General features: G+C 53.5%; 6 protein-coding genes across 6 annotated transcripts in view; 2 read left to right on the top strand and 4 right to left on the bottom strand.

The window, feature by feature from the left end:
* PPTG_14115 (hypothetical protein) overlaps window positions 1-1,907 on the top strand; it is a 3,223-nt gene extending 1,316 nt beyond the window's left edge. The window contains exons 2-3 of the mRNA XM_008911092.1: window positions 129-543; window positions 604-1,907. Coding sequence (XP_008909340.1) covers window positions 129-543 — 415 coding nt within the window. The 3' untranslated portion in view covers window positions 604-1,907. The remainder of the gene's footprint in view (window positions 1-128; window positions 544-603) is intronic.
* Window positions 461-2,704, bottom strand: PPTG_14114 (hypothetical protein). The gene has a single exon (XM_008911091.1). It carries the CDS (start codon window positions 2,638-2,640, stop codon window positions 742-744), a length of 1,899 nt encoding a protein of 632 aa, XP_008909339.1. The 5' UTR covers window positions 2,641-2,704; the 3' UTR covers window positions 461-741.
* A 107-nt stretch (window positions 2,705-2,811) lies between these two features.
* Window positions 2,812-3,958, top strand: PPTG_14113 (hypothetical protein). The gene is made up of 2 exons (XM_008911090.1): window positions 2,812-3,395; window positions 3,459-3,958. Exons 1-2 carry the CDS (start codon window positions 3,019-3,021, stop codon window positions 3,808-3,810), a joined length of 729 nt encoding a protein of 242 aa, XP_008909338.1. The 5' UTR covers window positions 2,812-3,018; the 3' UTR covers window positions 3,811-3,958.
* Window positions 3,822-5,047, bottom strand: PPTG_14112 (60S ribosomal protein). The gene is made up of 2 exons (XM_008911089.1): window positions 4,471-5,047; window positions 3,822-4,188 (listed from the first exon to the last, which is right to left on the bottom strand). Exons 1-2 carry the CDS (start codon window positions 4,950-4,952, stop codon window positions 3,900-3,902), a joined length of 771 nt encoding a protein of 256 aa, XP_008909337.1. The 5' UTR covers window positions 4,953-5,047; the 3' UTR covers window positions 3,822-3,899.
* A 161-nt stretch (window positions 5,048-5,208) lies between these two features.
* Window positions 5,209-6,903, bottom strand: PPTG_14111 (CAMK protein kinase). Its single transcript, XM_008911088.1, has one exon. It carries the CDS (start codon window positions 6,745-6,747, stop codon window positions 5,548-5,550), a length of 1,200 nt encoding a protein of 399 aa, XP_008909336.1. The 5' UTR covers window positions 6,748-6,903; the 3' UTR covers window positions 5,209-5,547.
* A 662-nt stretch (window positions 6,904-7,565) lies between these two features.
* PPTG_14110 (hypothetical protein) lies at window positions 7,566-12,457 on the bottom strand. The gene has a single exon (XM_008911087.1). The coding sequence runs from the start codon at window positions 12,145-12,147 to the stop codon at window positions 7,708-7,710; it is 4,440 nt and encodes a 1,479-aa protein (XP_008909335.1). The 5' UTR covers window positions 12,148-12,457; the 3' UTR covers window positions 7,566-7,707.
* Window positions 12,458-12,488: the final 31 nt, after the last annotated feature.

The raw sequence follows: 12,488 nt of genomic DNA, 5'->3' as shown, positions 1-12,488 counted from the left end.
CCTCAGCAGCAATCAGCAGCTCGTGCTTGAGCTGCCGCTGAAGCCATTCTAACTGACTTGAAAGCTCATTATCCACTCAATAACGCTACGCAGACTCTGCGTGCTCTTGCTGACTCGGTGGGACGCAGTGCTGGTGGCACTTCTGGCGTGTTATACGTCATCTTCTTGACTGCTGGCTCGCTGCATCTTGAGACCTGTAAGGAGGACGACGCTGCTGCGTGGATTGGCGCATTCCGTGCTGGTATCAATGCAGTTCAGAAGTACGGAGGCGCTAAGGAGGGATCTCGCACTATGGTGGATGCTCTGGTTCCCTCACTTCGTGCTCTTGACAACGTGACGTCGAAGACCGGAGCTGAGTTGGCTGCAGCTGCTGCAAAGGCTGCACAGGAAGGCGCTGACGCTACGGCTCGTATCTCTACCAAGCAAGCATTTGGTCGCGCTGGATACGTCGGAGAGGAGTTTGGCGCTGGCATCCCTGACCCTGGAGCCAAGGCCGCTGCGTTCTGGATCCAGGCCATCGCAGACACACTGAACTCGAGCTAAGTAAGTGCTGTGTATGTGTATGCTGGATCATATTCAATGAAGTGATGTGTCGTCATTCAGTCTCAGCTTCAGCGACGTATCACGGCTAGCAGTGATTCACATTGCAAAAATGACGTCGCTATGGAAAATTCCTCTTATACCAATACAGCAATGAAATGAGGATAAAATACAGTCTTCCAAGACTGTGGGTATCTCTTGCTAGCAGCCTTCTCCACCAGCTACATTGAGGCAAGAAGTACGTTCAAACGACGAAAGTGTCGTCGTGAGCAGAGCCCAGAAAACCATGAATACTGCACACACAGTAGCTGCGATCACAATGACCAAGCCTTTTCTTCCAGTGAAGCGCGAGAGCTTCAAGGCACGTGCAGCCTCCGCGCAATCGGGAAGTAGAGGTAGCAGTGTAAGGTGCAGCGCTCGGATAACTACCGCAACGAGGAAGCAGTACATGGCTTGTGCTCGTGCATGACTCGAATCCGATTCATTTTCTGAGTCGTAAACGTCGAAATGCTCTCCGATGGCTTGGGACAGCGAAATGGCGAACGGAACGGCGAGATTTCCCGTCGTAGTTATCAAACTGAACGACGTACACTCCAGTCCAGGCTCGGCGACTGCTACTGCGGCGAGCAGAGCCATGAAGTACGCGAGCGCCTCGAACATTGCAATGATCTGCTCAACAAACAGCGTCAATCCAGCGACGCGTACCAAATTGAATACCGTGAAGAGAGCCACAACGAGAACGAGCCCAGCGGTGACCACCACTGAACCAGCCACAGTCTGCCGCCAACCAAGCTTCTTTAAGAGCCGCATCGTAGGTCCATGTCCGATTAGAAGTGCTGCTATCGCAAACACTGCAGCATTCAAGCTCGAGAAAATGTTGGTCATTAGCGACCCTGCTGGAGCCCAGTACTCGTAGATAGCCTTGGCTGATGTAGCGTAGTATGTAAAGCATAGCCGCGAGAGGAACGTGTAAGCCATCACCTGAACGATTGCGCGTTGGTGGAACAGCTTGTACGCAGTAGCTTTCCACTCACGCGGCGTTAAGATGTGAACGTTGTAACCTGCCGGGTTTTCGTCTTCTAACAGCAAAAACCACGTCGAAGCGATTGTTGCGGCCGATACCAGGATGGCAATTATCATCGCACTGTTGACTGATGCTCCCCATCCAAATGTACCTCCGTAGGAATCGCTATTGCACATGAAAGTCACGAGGAACATCATCAAAAATTGCGCGAGATAGCGGGCTGCAAACAGTGTCGTGACAACATAAGTCGGCCCTGACGCTCGAGGGGGAGGCATTGGCATCGGATTGACATCACCCTGCAGCTCTCTCTGTTGGTGGTGGAACTGCATCTGCTGTTGCTCGCTTGCTTGGTGCAGTTGTGCAAATTCCACCAACATTCCATCACTCGCAGTATCCGCCAAGACGTAACCAAATGTAGCGATCACGAACATTGCCACATATTTGTTGCCAGCTTCAGCAGCAGCACTGTTGGTCACAACTCCGTCCGTCAAGTATGGCGTTTCTGACGGCAACACAGCCAAGATAAACGAAAAGAAGAAGCAAATTATCCACCCGATCAGCATATACGCTCGTCGACGAGAACCTTTGATAGGAACTCCATCTGACAGCATTGCGAAGAAGACTTTGAGTAGCCAGGGTACTGCAAGCCACCGCTCTGCAGAGTAGGCCAAGTAGTCGTCCATATTGAGATAAACGTTCAAGTACGGATACATCACGGCTTGGAAGAGTCCGTGTACTGCACCGACCGCGATGTAGTTGATGAGCAGCCCGATATTCTCGCGCGCAAAGAGATCCAGAGCTGCCACAGCTCTCCCCGATGGGAGCTGCTTCCCCACGACCATTAGTGAATCGGTGAAATTCACGGAGCTTGTGTCCGACTCGGAACTGGGGCGATACGGCAGCACTGCAGTCTCATATTTGCCTCCATCGTCACTGTGGGACGCTGATGCCGTCTCCAGCATGGAGAAGTTCCGTCGTTGCTCTTGAGGGGAGATGATATAGTCATTTAGCCCGTTCTGGAGCTGGTCATCCGGGGAGATCACGTAGCCGACGTCGTTGGCTGTGGCAACTCCCATGTGTGTGTAGGAAGCGCTTCAAAGTAGGCTGTGGTAATTAGGTTCACGTCTGACTCGATTTCGATGGGGATACTCTATGCAAGATAATCCGATTCAGTTAGTGACTCGAATAGAGGACCAACAGCTGAAAAGAGACATGGCTACAGCGCTATGTGGACGTGAAGAGATCGCGAATGAAATGGAACACCGCGTGGAATGGAATGCCCTGGGCTATTGCGAGAGACTGCATTGCATCTAAAAAGTTGCTCGGTTCTGGTCGTGAAGATCTCGTCGACTGCAGATAGTAAACGTTGAAGCATTGCCATGATCAATATTCACCAATCATGTTGTGTTACAATCTTTAATCTTGGTTTCTAATAAGTTTTTCTTCCGGTGATCATGGGCGGTGGTGGGTTGCGCATCCTGCCGCACAAGAAGTGGCATGTGTGGCGGCGTGATAATATCGAGCGCGTATTGCGGGACGAGCGCGAACACGAGGAGAAGCAGCAGGCTTCGGAGGCGAAAGAGCGGCGGTTAGAGCAGGAGCGACGCGCGCAGCAGCTTATCCCGGCCGAAGGGTCTGATTCCAAGCAGCACATTAACTTCTTCCAGGCGGAGGAGGCGCAAGCACATCGGACAGAGGGCGGCAATCACAATAAGAAGCATAGGGGTTCGGATGATACGCTGAGACGACACGGGAGACTGCCCTGGTACGCGCAGACTGAAGATGTGGCGAAGAAGGAGCCGACGGCAAGACAGGAGCGCAAGCGAAAGAGGTGGGAATTTATCGTATTGGGATAAGAGAGCTTATTGCAGGGCTGACGCTGTGGTTAATGCAGAGAGCTGGAGGAGGCTGACCCGTTGCATCACATGCGTCCGAAAGAGAAGCCTTTGTTTGCTGTGGAAGAAGAGAGAGGAAGGCGCAAACGCAGACTTATCGCTGATGAAGGACCTGCGGGTAGTGACCGTAGGAAATACTCGGGTCGTTATGACCGCTCGTCGTCTTCTGAACGTGGAGAGCCTCGCCGCAGTAAAAAAGAAGTCAAGCGGTCGAAGCGCCATAAAGAAAGAAAACGCAAGGGCGAACACAAGCTCAGTAAAAAAGACGCATTGAAGCAAGAGCTACGTCGTGAACGAGATGAAAGAGAAGCATCCGAGAGGCGTAGAGCTGAAAGACTCATGTACGGATAAAGAAGACAAAATTTGGTTGAAAAGCAATTTCATTATGGCATTCCCGTTTTGCAGTCGAGAGACTGCGGATTGAGTTAGAGCGAGACAACTTAGTTGTCCTTCTCCACCTTCTTAATACCGCGAAGACGGCCCGTGCGGCGGGCGGCAATAAGACCGACCTTCTTACCAGCGGGGGCATCGCGACGCACGGTCGACGGGTGACCAATGTGCTGGTGGTTACCACCACCGTGGGGGTGCTCCACGGGGTTCATGGCAACACCACGCACCTTGGGCCACTCGTTACGCTTAACGCGGTACTTGTGGAAGGCACGGCCAGCCTTAAGGATGGGCTTGTCGGTACGGCCTCCACCAGCGACAACACCAATCATGGCACGGCACCTGTTGATCAATTTCCCATAAGCGAGCACAAAAGTCAGTAAAATAGTCCAAAATAGTCTCCCCTTCGATGTCGACGACAACAGCCCAGCAACATACTTACTCACCGCACAAGGCGGGAAAGAATGATGGATAGCACACACACGCATCAGTGTTCAGAGAACACGAACGCGGCGCGAACATCGTCTGCTTATTGGGGGATAAGGAGAGCGACGCCGCCGTGCCTCGAGACCTCGTGAAGAGATCTCGAATCATTGTCACGATAATAATGAAGCAGCAACTTACGCCGAAGGGACGGTCTTCTTGGAGCCCGAAGGCAGACGCAGCTTGGTCTTGCCCTTGTCCTCGTCGTGGGTCACGATGACGGCGTAGTCACCCGAAGCACGGGCGAACGAGCCGCGGTCGCCGACCTTGGCCTCGACGTTGCACACGATGGTACCTTCCGGCAGGGCCGAGAGGGGCAGGGTGTTGCCGACCGTGAGGGTAGCCTTGGGGCCCGAGTAGATGAACATACCCGTGTACATGCCCTCAGCAGCAATCAGCAGCTCGTGCTTGAGCTGGAAACGGTACGGGTCACGGTACGTCACCTTGGCCAGGGGAGCACCACGGCCGGAGTCGTGGATGATCTCCTTGATGACACCCTTGATGTAGCCCGTGCGCTCAACGAAGTCGAGAGCGCGGAAGGCGGCGGGGCCCTTACGCAGGTGCGTGTGCGACTTGAAGATGGAGCCAGCACCCTTACGCTGACCACGGATAACACGACCCATACTTGCTCTTCTTTTTCAACCGGGAAATGTCAAAATGGTACACAATAATGGGGAGCTGGTCAAGGCGAACGCATGGCCAACCGATCACGAAGCCTGTTAGAAGTGATGATTAAAGTTGGCGGGGTACACAAGGTCTTACTGAAACCAAGTGAAAACTCGATACGACGATTTATTGGTGGTTGAAAAGGATGGTACAGTGTACCATTTGAAAGGTACTGGGGACTTTTGGAGCAGCATTTAAGCTTTTGCCTGGTTGGTGTGTTTGGTGTTTTCGATTTTGGTAGCATTTGGTATCTCCACCTCGTGAAGTGCTTTCGGGCGTGTTGTGTGCGGGGTGGTCATTTAAATAATGCGATAGGAACCTTAAGTGAGACGTTATAGTTGGGCTTTATGCAGCGCTTCTCCATCTGCTCATTGCCCTGGTTTGTCTTCGTACATTCCACTACAATCAGTATCTGCGCTTCTGATAAACGTTGCTATATTTGCTAAATTGGATATGTACATTGTCTTCTTCTCGATCTCCTCTTTCGTGGGTCGTTTTATGGTGTTTCACCACTTAAATATGTAGTTGTAGTGTTTCAAAGTACGCAGAGCTTTACGCGAGGCTCATAGGGATCGGCTGGCCCGCCAGCAGTGGCGAAGGTCTACGCAGGGTAGCTTCGGCATTCGCATTCATCCACGGGTGTTGGAGCATCTGGTCTGCCGTCAGACGCAGTGCTGGGTCCTTCACCAGCAGCTTGGAAATGAGGTCCTTCGCATCGGGCGACACGTGGTCCCAAGCACTGAAGTCGAAGGTGATCGCCTCCGACTTGATGCGGTGTTCGACCTCATTATCCGCGGACATGCCGTCCAGGTCGAACGGGTGCGAGCCGCTTAGCATGATGTACAGCACACAGCCCAGTGCCCACATATCACACGCGCTGGTGCAGACACCCGACGTCAACAACTCAGGTGGCAGGTACGCGCCCGTGCCAATTTCCTCGAGGTTGGTATTTGCACTAGCCGGTCCGGCACTGCCAAAGTCTGCAAGCTTGACAAGACTGGAGTTCTCGTGGCGGCTGCCCTTGCGGAATACTCCGTTGGCGTTGGGGTCAACCACACGTGCGCTCATGAGAATGTTCTCGGGTTTAACGTCCTTGTGCACAAGTCCGTGTCGGTGAAGGAACGAGAGTGCGCTAGCCATCTCACGGGCAACATCCCGTGCTTTAAGCTCAGGGAACGACCCGTAGGCCACGATTTGCTCGAAGAGCTCGCCTCCACGGGCCAGTTCGGTAACAAGGAAGAGCTTCCTGCCTTCCACATACACGTCTCGCAGATCGATAATGCTATTGTGTCCTCCGAGGGCTTTCACGAGCTTCAGAGCCGCGATCTCACGCTCCAGTGCCGGATACGAACGTCGGTCATCGGGATTTTCGAGCGGCACGATCTTGACGGCCGCGACTTCGCCGGTTTCCTCGTGCATGCCAAGCCGTACGACACCAAAGGCACCGGAACCGATCTGATCGAACAATTGCCACTTGTGTCTTTGCAATTGCGTAGCCGGCTCCATTGCAGCTCGAGCCTGTGCGACGCCGTCCGTCTGCAGTTCGAGACCGACGCTGAGCGCAGCAGCGCCCATGACCGCCAGGCTCACTGGATTCCGGCCACGCTTCGCATCCGGCTCTGGGTTGCTGTGTGACTGCGTCTGATAGGCGCATTGCAATGGCCTTGCAGTGCTCGTTGCACCGCGTTGACGCTGCAGTCTACTGCGGATGGTGGAGACTTCCGAGGCTGCTGATCGTCCGAGGCGGAGCATGATGAACTGAAGTGGAAAGATTTGAGAATGAGCAGCCAGAGCAGAGTGGAGAAGGTGGAGGAAACTAGTGCTTAGGACGCTGGGCAAATGGTAGAATGGAGGCAGGTTGTAGACTCTGAACGCGAGGTTGCATGCTCGAAATTGTCGGACTCTGCTAAACGAAAACAGCCGTTATTTATATGGAAATTTGTATGCCTTGAGAAACCCTTGTGTAGGTTTTTGCCTCGAGTTCCTAGGCGCACGTCACTACGACTGAAAGGCACGCCATGAATGAATCCGAACCGCCAGCTCCTCATGATTCTAAGGCAATTTCGAGTAGTGGGTTCTATTGCATCGCTTCGTGAGATTTTTCCAGGCAAATGCAGCTCTTTTCCTCGCACAGGCTAGACAATGTGAAAGTTCTAGACGACGAATCCAGCGACCATTTGCGCGTGTACTGCAGCAATGTAGATATGCATTCGGCACGTAAGTGTAGTTTTCGTCGCGTAGGCATGCTTCCAGCGGTGTTCCTGACGTTGGCATTTCTCAGAAGTGCTTTGGTGTGAAGCTGTCGTCCAGTTGAGCACCGCTTCGACGAAAAGCTGTCTTATCCACGCCTGTAATGGGTTCGAAGAGGCAGCTTCAACGTGTTCGTCGTCAGGCCTGCCTCACGACTGTCGTTCAGGTTTGGTGTGTGACTTTGGACGGGCTCCTGCGAATGTATTTTTTTACAAGAAAAACTTCTGCTTGGTTGCTGTTTTCATCTAATTTCATCTACCTGTCATCTAATTAAGTTTCCAAGGAGCGTAAACTACACGAAGCTGTAAACTCAATAAAAGTCAGAAAACTAGTTACGCTGTTCAAAAATTCTCTCATTTCGAGGTGAATTGTAATAGATACTAACTACTTCTGCTAAGCGCTGACACTTGTAAACGTCTATCCGTCAACGCCCTGCAGCTTTTGACACTTACGGGGGAACACTTACTCGATTGGCTCGATCGGAGTGGTGGCCTCCGCTTTGCTCTTCTTGGCATTCTTGTTCCGAGCGAAGGCAGCCCACTTTTTGGCTTTCGTGACGGCGGTCGCGCCATTCTGCATGGATGGAGCACTCGGTTCTTTCTGCTGCTCCTTGCGCTGGGCTGCAGCCTCCTTGCGCTGTTGCATAGCGGCCGTAGCTTGTTGCTTGCGTTGCTGCACTGCCTGGCTAGCCTTTTGACGACGCTGCTGCATAGCGCTCGCTAGTCGAGAAGTGCGCGATTGGCTACTGCTGAGCAGCTTAGCGATATCAGTGGATGGTCGATCATCGCCGTAATAGGATGCAGCCAATGCGTTGACGGTAGGTCGATCCTCCTTCCAGTGTTCGTTCTCCTCTTCGCCATAGTTCGACGAAGTATCGGACGAGTTGTCCGACGAGTTGAGGTCTTCCGGTTCCGTGGCACGACGGGAACTGCCAGTCTTCTCAAGGAAGTCGCACAATGTCGAGTACTCACCGCGTGCAGTCTCCACTTCCTTGCGTCGAACGTTCAACTTCTGCGTCAACTCGACCTCCTTCAGGTTGTTGGAGGCCTTGACCACATCGCGGTCGCAGCGGTACTCCGCCACCACGGCTTCCAGCTCACTATTGGTCTTCTGCAGCTCTGCCAACTGCTTCTTCAGTCTCATATTCTCCTCACGAACACGCGCAATCTCCTCATCCTGTTCCTTGCGAGCTCGGGCGATCTCTTCATCCTGTTCCCTACGAGCTCGGGCGGTCTCTTCCTCCTGTTGCTTACGCGCACGCGCAATTTCTTCCTCCTGTTCCTTACGAGCACGTTCGATTTCATCGTCATGCTCAGCCTTCTCGATCCTGAACTTGGAGAACTGCTGACGAGCCAAACGGCCACGCTGGATGCTTTGCAGACGCGTCGCTGCTGCTTCCTCCTCTCTTCGTTCTTCTTCTTTGCGTCGGATCTCCTCCGCCATCCTATGCGCTTCTTCCTCTCGCTGTCGGACCTCTTCCCTCATTTGGTTCACCTGCTTCCTGGCCAAGTGACCACGAACCACACGCTGCATGACCGTGACCGCTTTCTCACGTCGCAGACGCATGGCGATCGCCTTGCGCTTGCGTTCCTCGGCCAATCTCTGCTTCTCGCGAGCTGCCTCCTCCGCTGCAAGACGCTGAGCTTCACGCTCGTCGTGTTCACGTTGTAAGCGGAGTCGTTCACGCTCCTCTTCCTCTTCACGACGGCGTCGCTCTTCCTCCTCGGCTTGCTGTACCATCTCGGCAAACACACATCGAGCAAAGTAGCCTCGAACGTGTGTCTGGATGACCAACGCGCTCTCTTCTCGAAGGATTTCAAGCTGTCGCTGCTCCTCCAGTCGACGTTCTTCTTCCAGTCTAGCCAGCTCTTCCTGCAGCTTGCGTTGTCGCTCACGCTCCTCTGCCAGCTTGCGCTGTCTGGCAGCCTCCAGCTCCCGTTCCACACGTTCACGCTCCTCTCTCTCGAGCTTAGCGATGTACGCAGCGCGTCGTCTGTACAGCTCCTGGCGAGCCAGATATTGTCGAGCGAAGCACTGCAGACGCACAGCTCGAGTCTGGCACAGCACAGCGTGGAAGATCTGGCGGCCCTTGTGGCCACGCCACATGCGCTGGATCTGCTTGGCTCGAGCCTCACACAGAGCAGCAAAGTGAATCTTGCGTCCCTGATGTCCGCGCCACACGCGCTGGATCTCAAGAGCGCAGTGCTCGCACAGCACGGCGTGGAACTCGCAGCGTCCAACGTATCCACGATACACGCGCTGGATCAAAGCGATGGCCAGTCTCGCCCGAATGAAGCGACATCTCGTGACGAAAACCTTGACACGGCGCTGGATCTCGATCAACGCGTCGCGCATCTCGTAGTACTGACAGCGTGCACGCATCCCGCGCCACTGAGCCTGGATGAGAGCCACATACGCAAAGAGTTTCTGCGCCTTGGCATGCTCCAGCTTCTCCAGCACACCTTTCTGTAGGTAGATCTTGGTCACACCCATCTGATACTCCTCGGGCATTTCCAGCTTGAACTGCTTCACTAAATCTCGGCAGAAAGGAGCGCCGTTTTTCTCAGGCTCGTCCTTGAGTTGGTTCTGCTCCTTCTCCTTCAAAAAGATGTCGAACTGCTCGGCAAATTCAGCATGTAGTAACCGGTTCGGGTACCCAGCACGGGCGATACAAATGGCTTCAATGACACCAGCACAACGTAGCTGGTTGGCCACCATCTTGTCCTCAAGAACGGTAGAGCTCTTGACGCTGTTTGGCTTGATACACCGAATGTAGTTGACGTTCGTCTCGTTGATGTTGGTCATTAGGGAGTTCAGAGATTGTTTGAACTGCATTCCCACCGTCTTGTCGCCTCCTGCTCCTCCAGTTTTCCGTCCCGAACTCGAGCGCTTTAACTCTGCAGCAGCTGCAGCTTCCATCTCTGCTTTGACCTTGAACAGCATTTGAGGGAATGCTTCGTGACTGCCACACATTAAATCTGACAAGTCCGACAGCAATGCGTCCTTATGCTTCTCCAAGAATCCCATCGCCTCGTACTTGACTGTGCCAGCGTAGTGATGAATAGCGAACTGCGTCTTGGAGATGCGTGGGAACTCAATCAGCTTCTTCTGCTTAAGATAAGCGCCTGACAGCTTACTCACGAAGCCTTCTTCATTGCCACGAGGTCGCACGATCTCCTCGTTCAGTAGGGCCAACACACCCATGCGACCTTCAATCAGAGCAAGAGTCTCGCTGTTGTCAGCGTATGCGATGTGAGCCCATGTGATCTGCTCGCGTTCATATTCCTCCTGCACAGCTTTAAACACATCTTGGGTGAACTTCTGTTGCAGCTTCTCGTTGGCATAATTGATGCAAAGCTGCTCGAACGAATTGTGCTCGAAACTCTCAAAGCCGAAGATATCTAGGACGCCGATCGTGTTCGCAGTAAGTCGAGCGGCAGCGCCCAGACTTGCGTTGATACCAGCTACTAACCAGTCGAAGATACTGGCGTAGATAGCCTTAGCTAGTGCGTCACGTCCAGCCTTAGCTTGCTCAACTGTCAGCGGGACCAAGTATACCTCTCCAGCAGCCTTCATAGTACGGTGAGTCAGCGCCTTTGCCATAGTATCCGGGTTCAAGCCTAGTAGTGTGCTCGAATAGATCACTGAGTCCTTCTCTAAGTCGCAAGCTTCGTCATTGTTCGGGTTTGCGACGAACTGAGCCTCACCCAAATGCAAAATACCTGACAGGACCTGAAATAAATCATTCTGTTGTTCGGGGGCAAGTCCAAGCAACGAGAGCGCCTGTCGTGTCTTGGCAAATAGAGCTCGGTCTTTGGCGTTCTCGGCTTCAATCACAGCCGCTGGTTTTGGTGGCGGCGGCTGACTGAGCTTTGGTTTTCGTCCTGGCCGGTTCTCTTGTTGGGGTTCCTTTTCTTCCAGGTACGCAAACCTTGGAGCCTCGTCACCAAGACCCAACGCGTCACGCTCTTCGTCCGTAGTACCATGCAGAAGTTGATAGAAAATATGGTAGTTGCGTTCACCGCGTTCATGTGAGATAACACGGGTCTTCTCCAGGAGATACGTCTCACATTGAGCACCGCAGAGAGCGTGCTTCTTGTCGAACTGCAGCTGTGTGAACTTGCCAAAGCGACTAGAGTTATCATTGCGCGTGGTCTTTGCGTTACCGAAACTCTCCAGCAGCGGGTTCACCTGGATAATACGAGTGGTGATGCTGTGTTCCTGCTCGCTGACGGTAGCAGTTGGGGCCGGTGCAATGGTAGCCAGATTGTCCATCAAAATTTTGGTCGTCTCGGTCTTTCCAGCGCCGGACTCTCCACTCACGAGGATACTCTGGTTACTACCGTTATCACACATATGCCTGAAAGCCGCTACGGACACCGCGTACACGTGAGGCGGCAGATCCTGTCGCTTGCGAGCTTGTAAGTACTTCTTGTGAAGTCCAGGAGTATACAGCTCATCCAGCCACTGGTACGGGTTTACTGCGAGACAGATATCTCCGGTGTAAGTGTATGGCATCCGAGCTCGGAAGCGCTTCTTGAGGTTCCGCAGAATAGCAGCTTCGTGTAGATGATTCAGATCGATCATATTGTCCAGTCCTTCGTCGTAGCGAGAAAGCTGCGCGTTCTGCAGAGGAAATCCGACATCCATGGCCACCACTCGGCTCTCGCCAGTCCTGTCGGCGTCGTCATGGTCAGCCGCGTCCTCGTTCTGCTGATCCTTTCGTGGACGCTGGATTCTAACCGTCACGAGGCCCTTAGCCTCGTTCACTTCCTCGACGTACACGGGGAGCCACGCGGCGTCGTCGTCCGGGATGTAGCAACGTGCACCCACAGTGATGCTGGGCGTCACGTCCTTTGGCATGGCCGACTTCCCCATACTTTCGCTATTGGAAGGAGGCATCCCAAGCTTCTTATCCGGTCCCTCTCGACGGCTCGGTCAACTGGTACGCTCTAGCGCGTGCGACTGTCTCCGTTACTTGCTCAGAAAGTCAGTGGAGTTCCCAACCCCGAACCAATGACACAGGTATTCCTCGAAAGTACTGCGCCCTGCAGGCCTTTCCTCGGCTGCTGGTCAATGCCCAAAACTCTTGGCAAGAGGGGGAATGCGCTCCAAACAGCTGAGCTCCATGTCGGCCGTGACATCGTCTCTTGGAGAGCAGTTGACAAAACCTGCTGTAGCCAGTCTACTCGTATTTAGGGGTGTCGAGGACGATACCACTTAAATATGTGCTCTAAAGCTCT

Source organism: Phytophthora parasitica (genome assembly GCF_000247585.1).
Source record: "Phytophthora parasitica INRA-310 unplaced genomic scaffold supercont2.40, whole genome shotgun sequence".
Classification (NCBI taxonomy): Eukaryota; Oomycota; class Peronosporomycetes; order Peronosporales; family Peronosporaceae; genus Phytophthora; species Phytophthora nicotianae.
The sequence above is the reverse complement of the archived record's forward strand: the minus strand, read 5'-3'. Positions and strand labels throughout refer to the sequence as shown.

Coding starts and splice junctions, on each gene's coding strand:
- PPTG_14113 (XM_008911090.1), top strand. CDS start 3,019: ATGGGCGGTGGTGGGTTGCGCATCCTGCCGCACAAGAAGTGGCATGTG. Junction 3,396..3,458: donor CAGGAGCGCAAGCGAAAGAG/GTGGGAATTTAT, acceptor TGGTTAATGCAG/AGAGCTGGAGGAGGCTGACC.
- PPTG_14110 (XM_008911087.1), bottom strand. CDS start 12,147: ATGCCTCCTTCCAATAGCGAAAGTATGGGGAAGTCGGCCATGCCAAAG.
- PPTG_14111 (XM_008911088.1), bottom strand. CDS start 6,747: ATGCTCCGCCTCGGACGATCAGCAGCCTCGGAAGTCTCCACCATCCGC.
- PPTG_14114 (XM_008911091.1), bottom strand. CDS start 2,640: ATGGGAGTTGCCACAGCCAACGACGTCGGCTACGTGATCTCCCCGGAT.
- PPTG_14112 (XM_008911089.1), bottom strand. CDS start 4,952: ATGGGTCGTGTTATCCGTGGTCAGCGTAAGGGTGCTGGCTCCATCTTC. Junction 4,189..4,470: donor AAGAAGACCGTCCCTTCGGC/GTAAGTTGCTGC, acceptor ATTGATCAACAG/GTGCCGTGCCATGATTGGTG.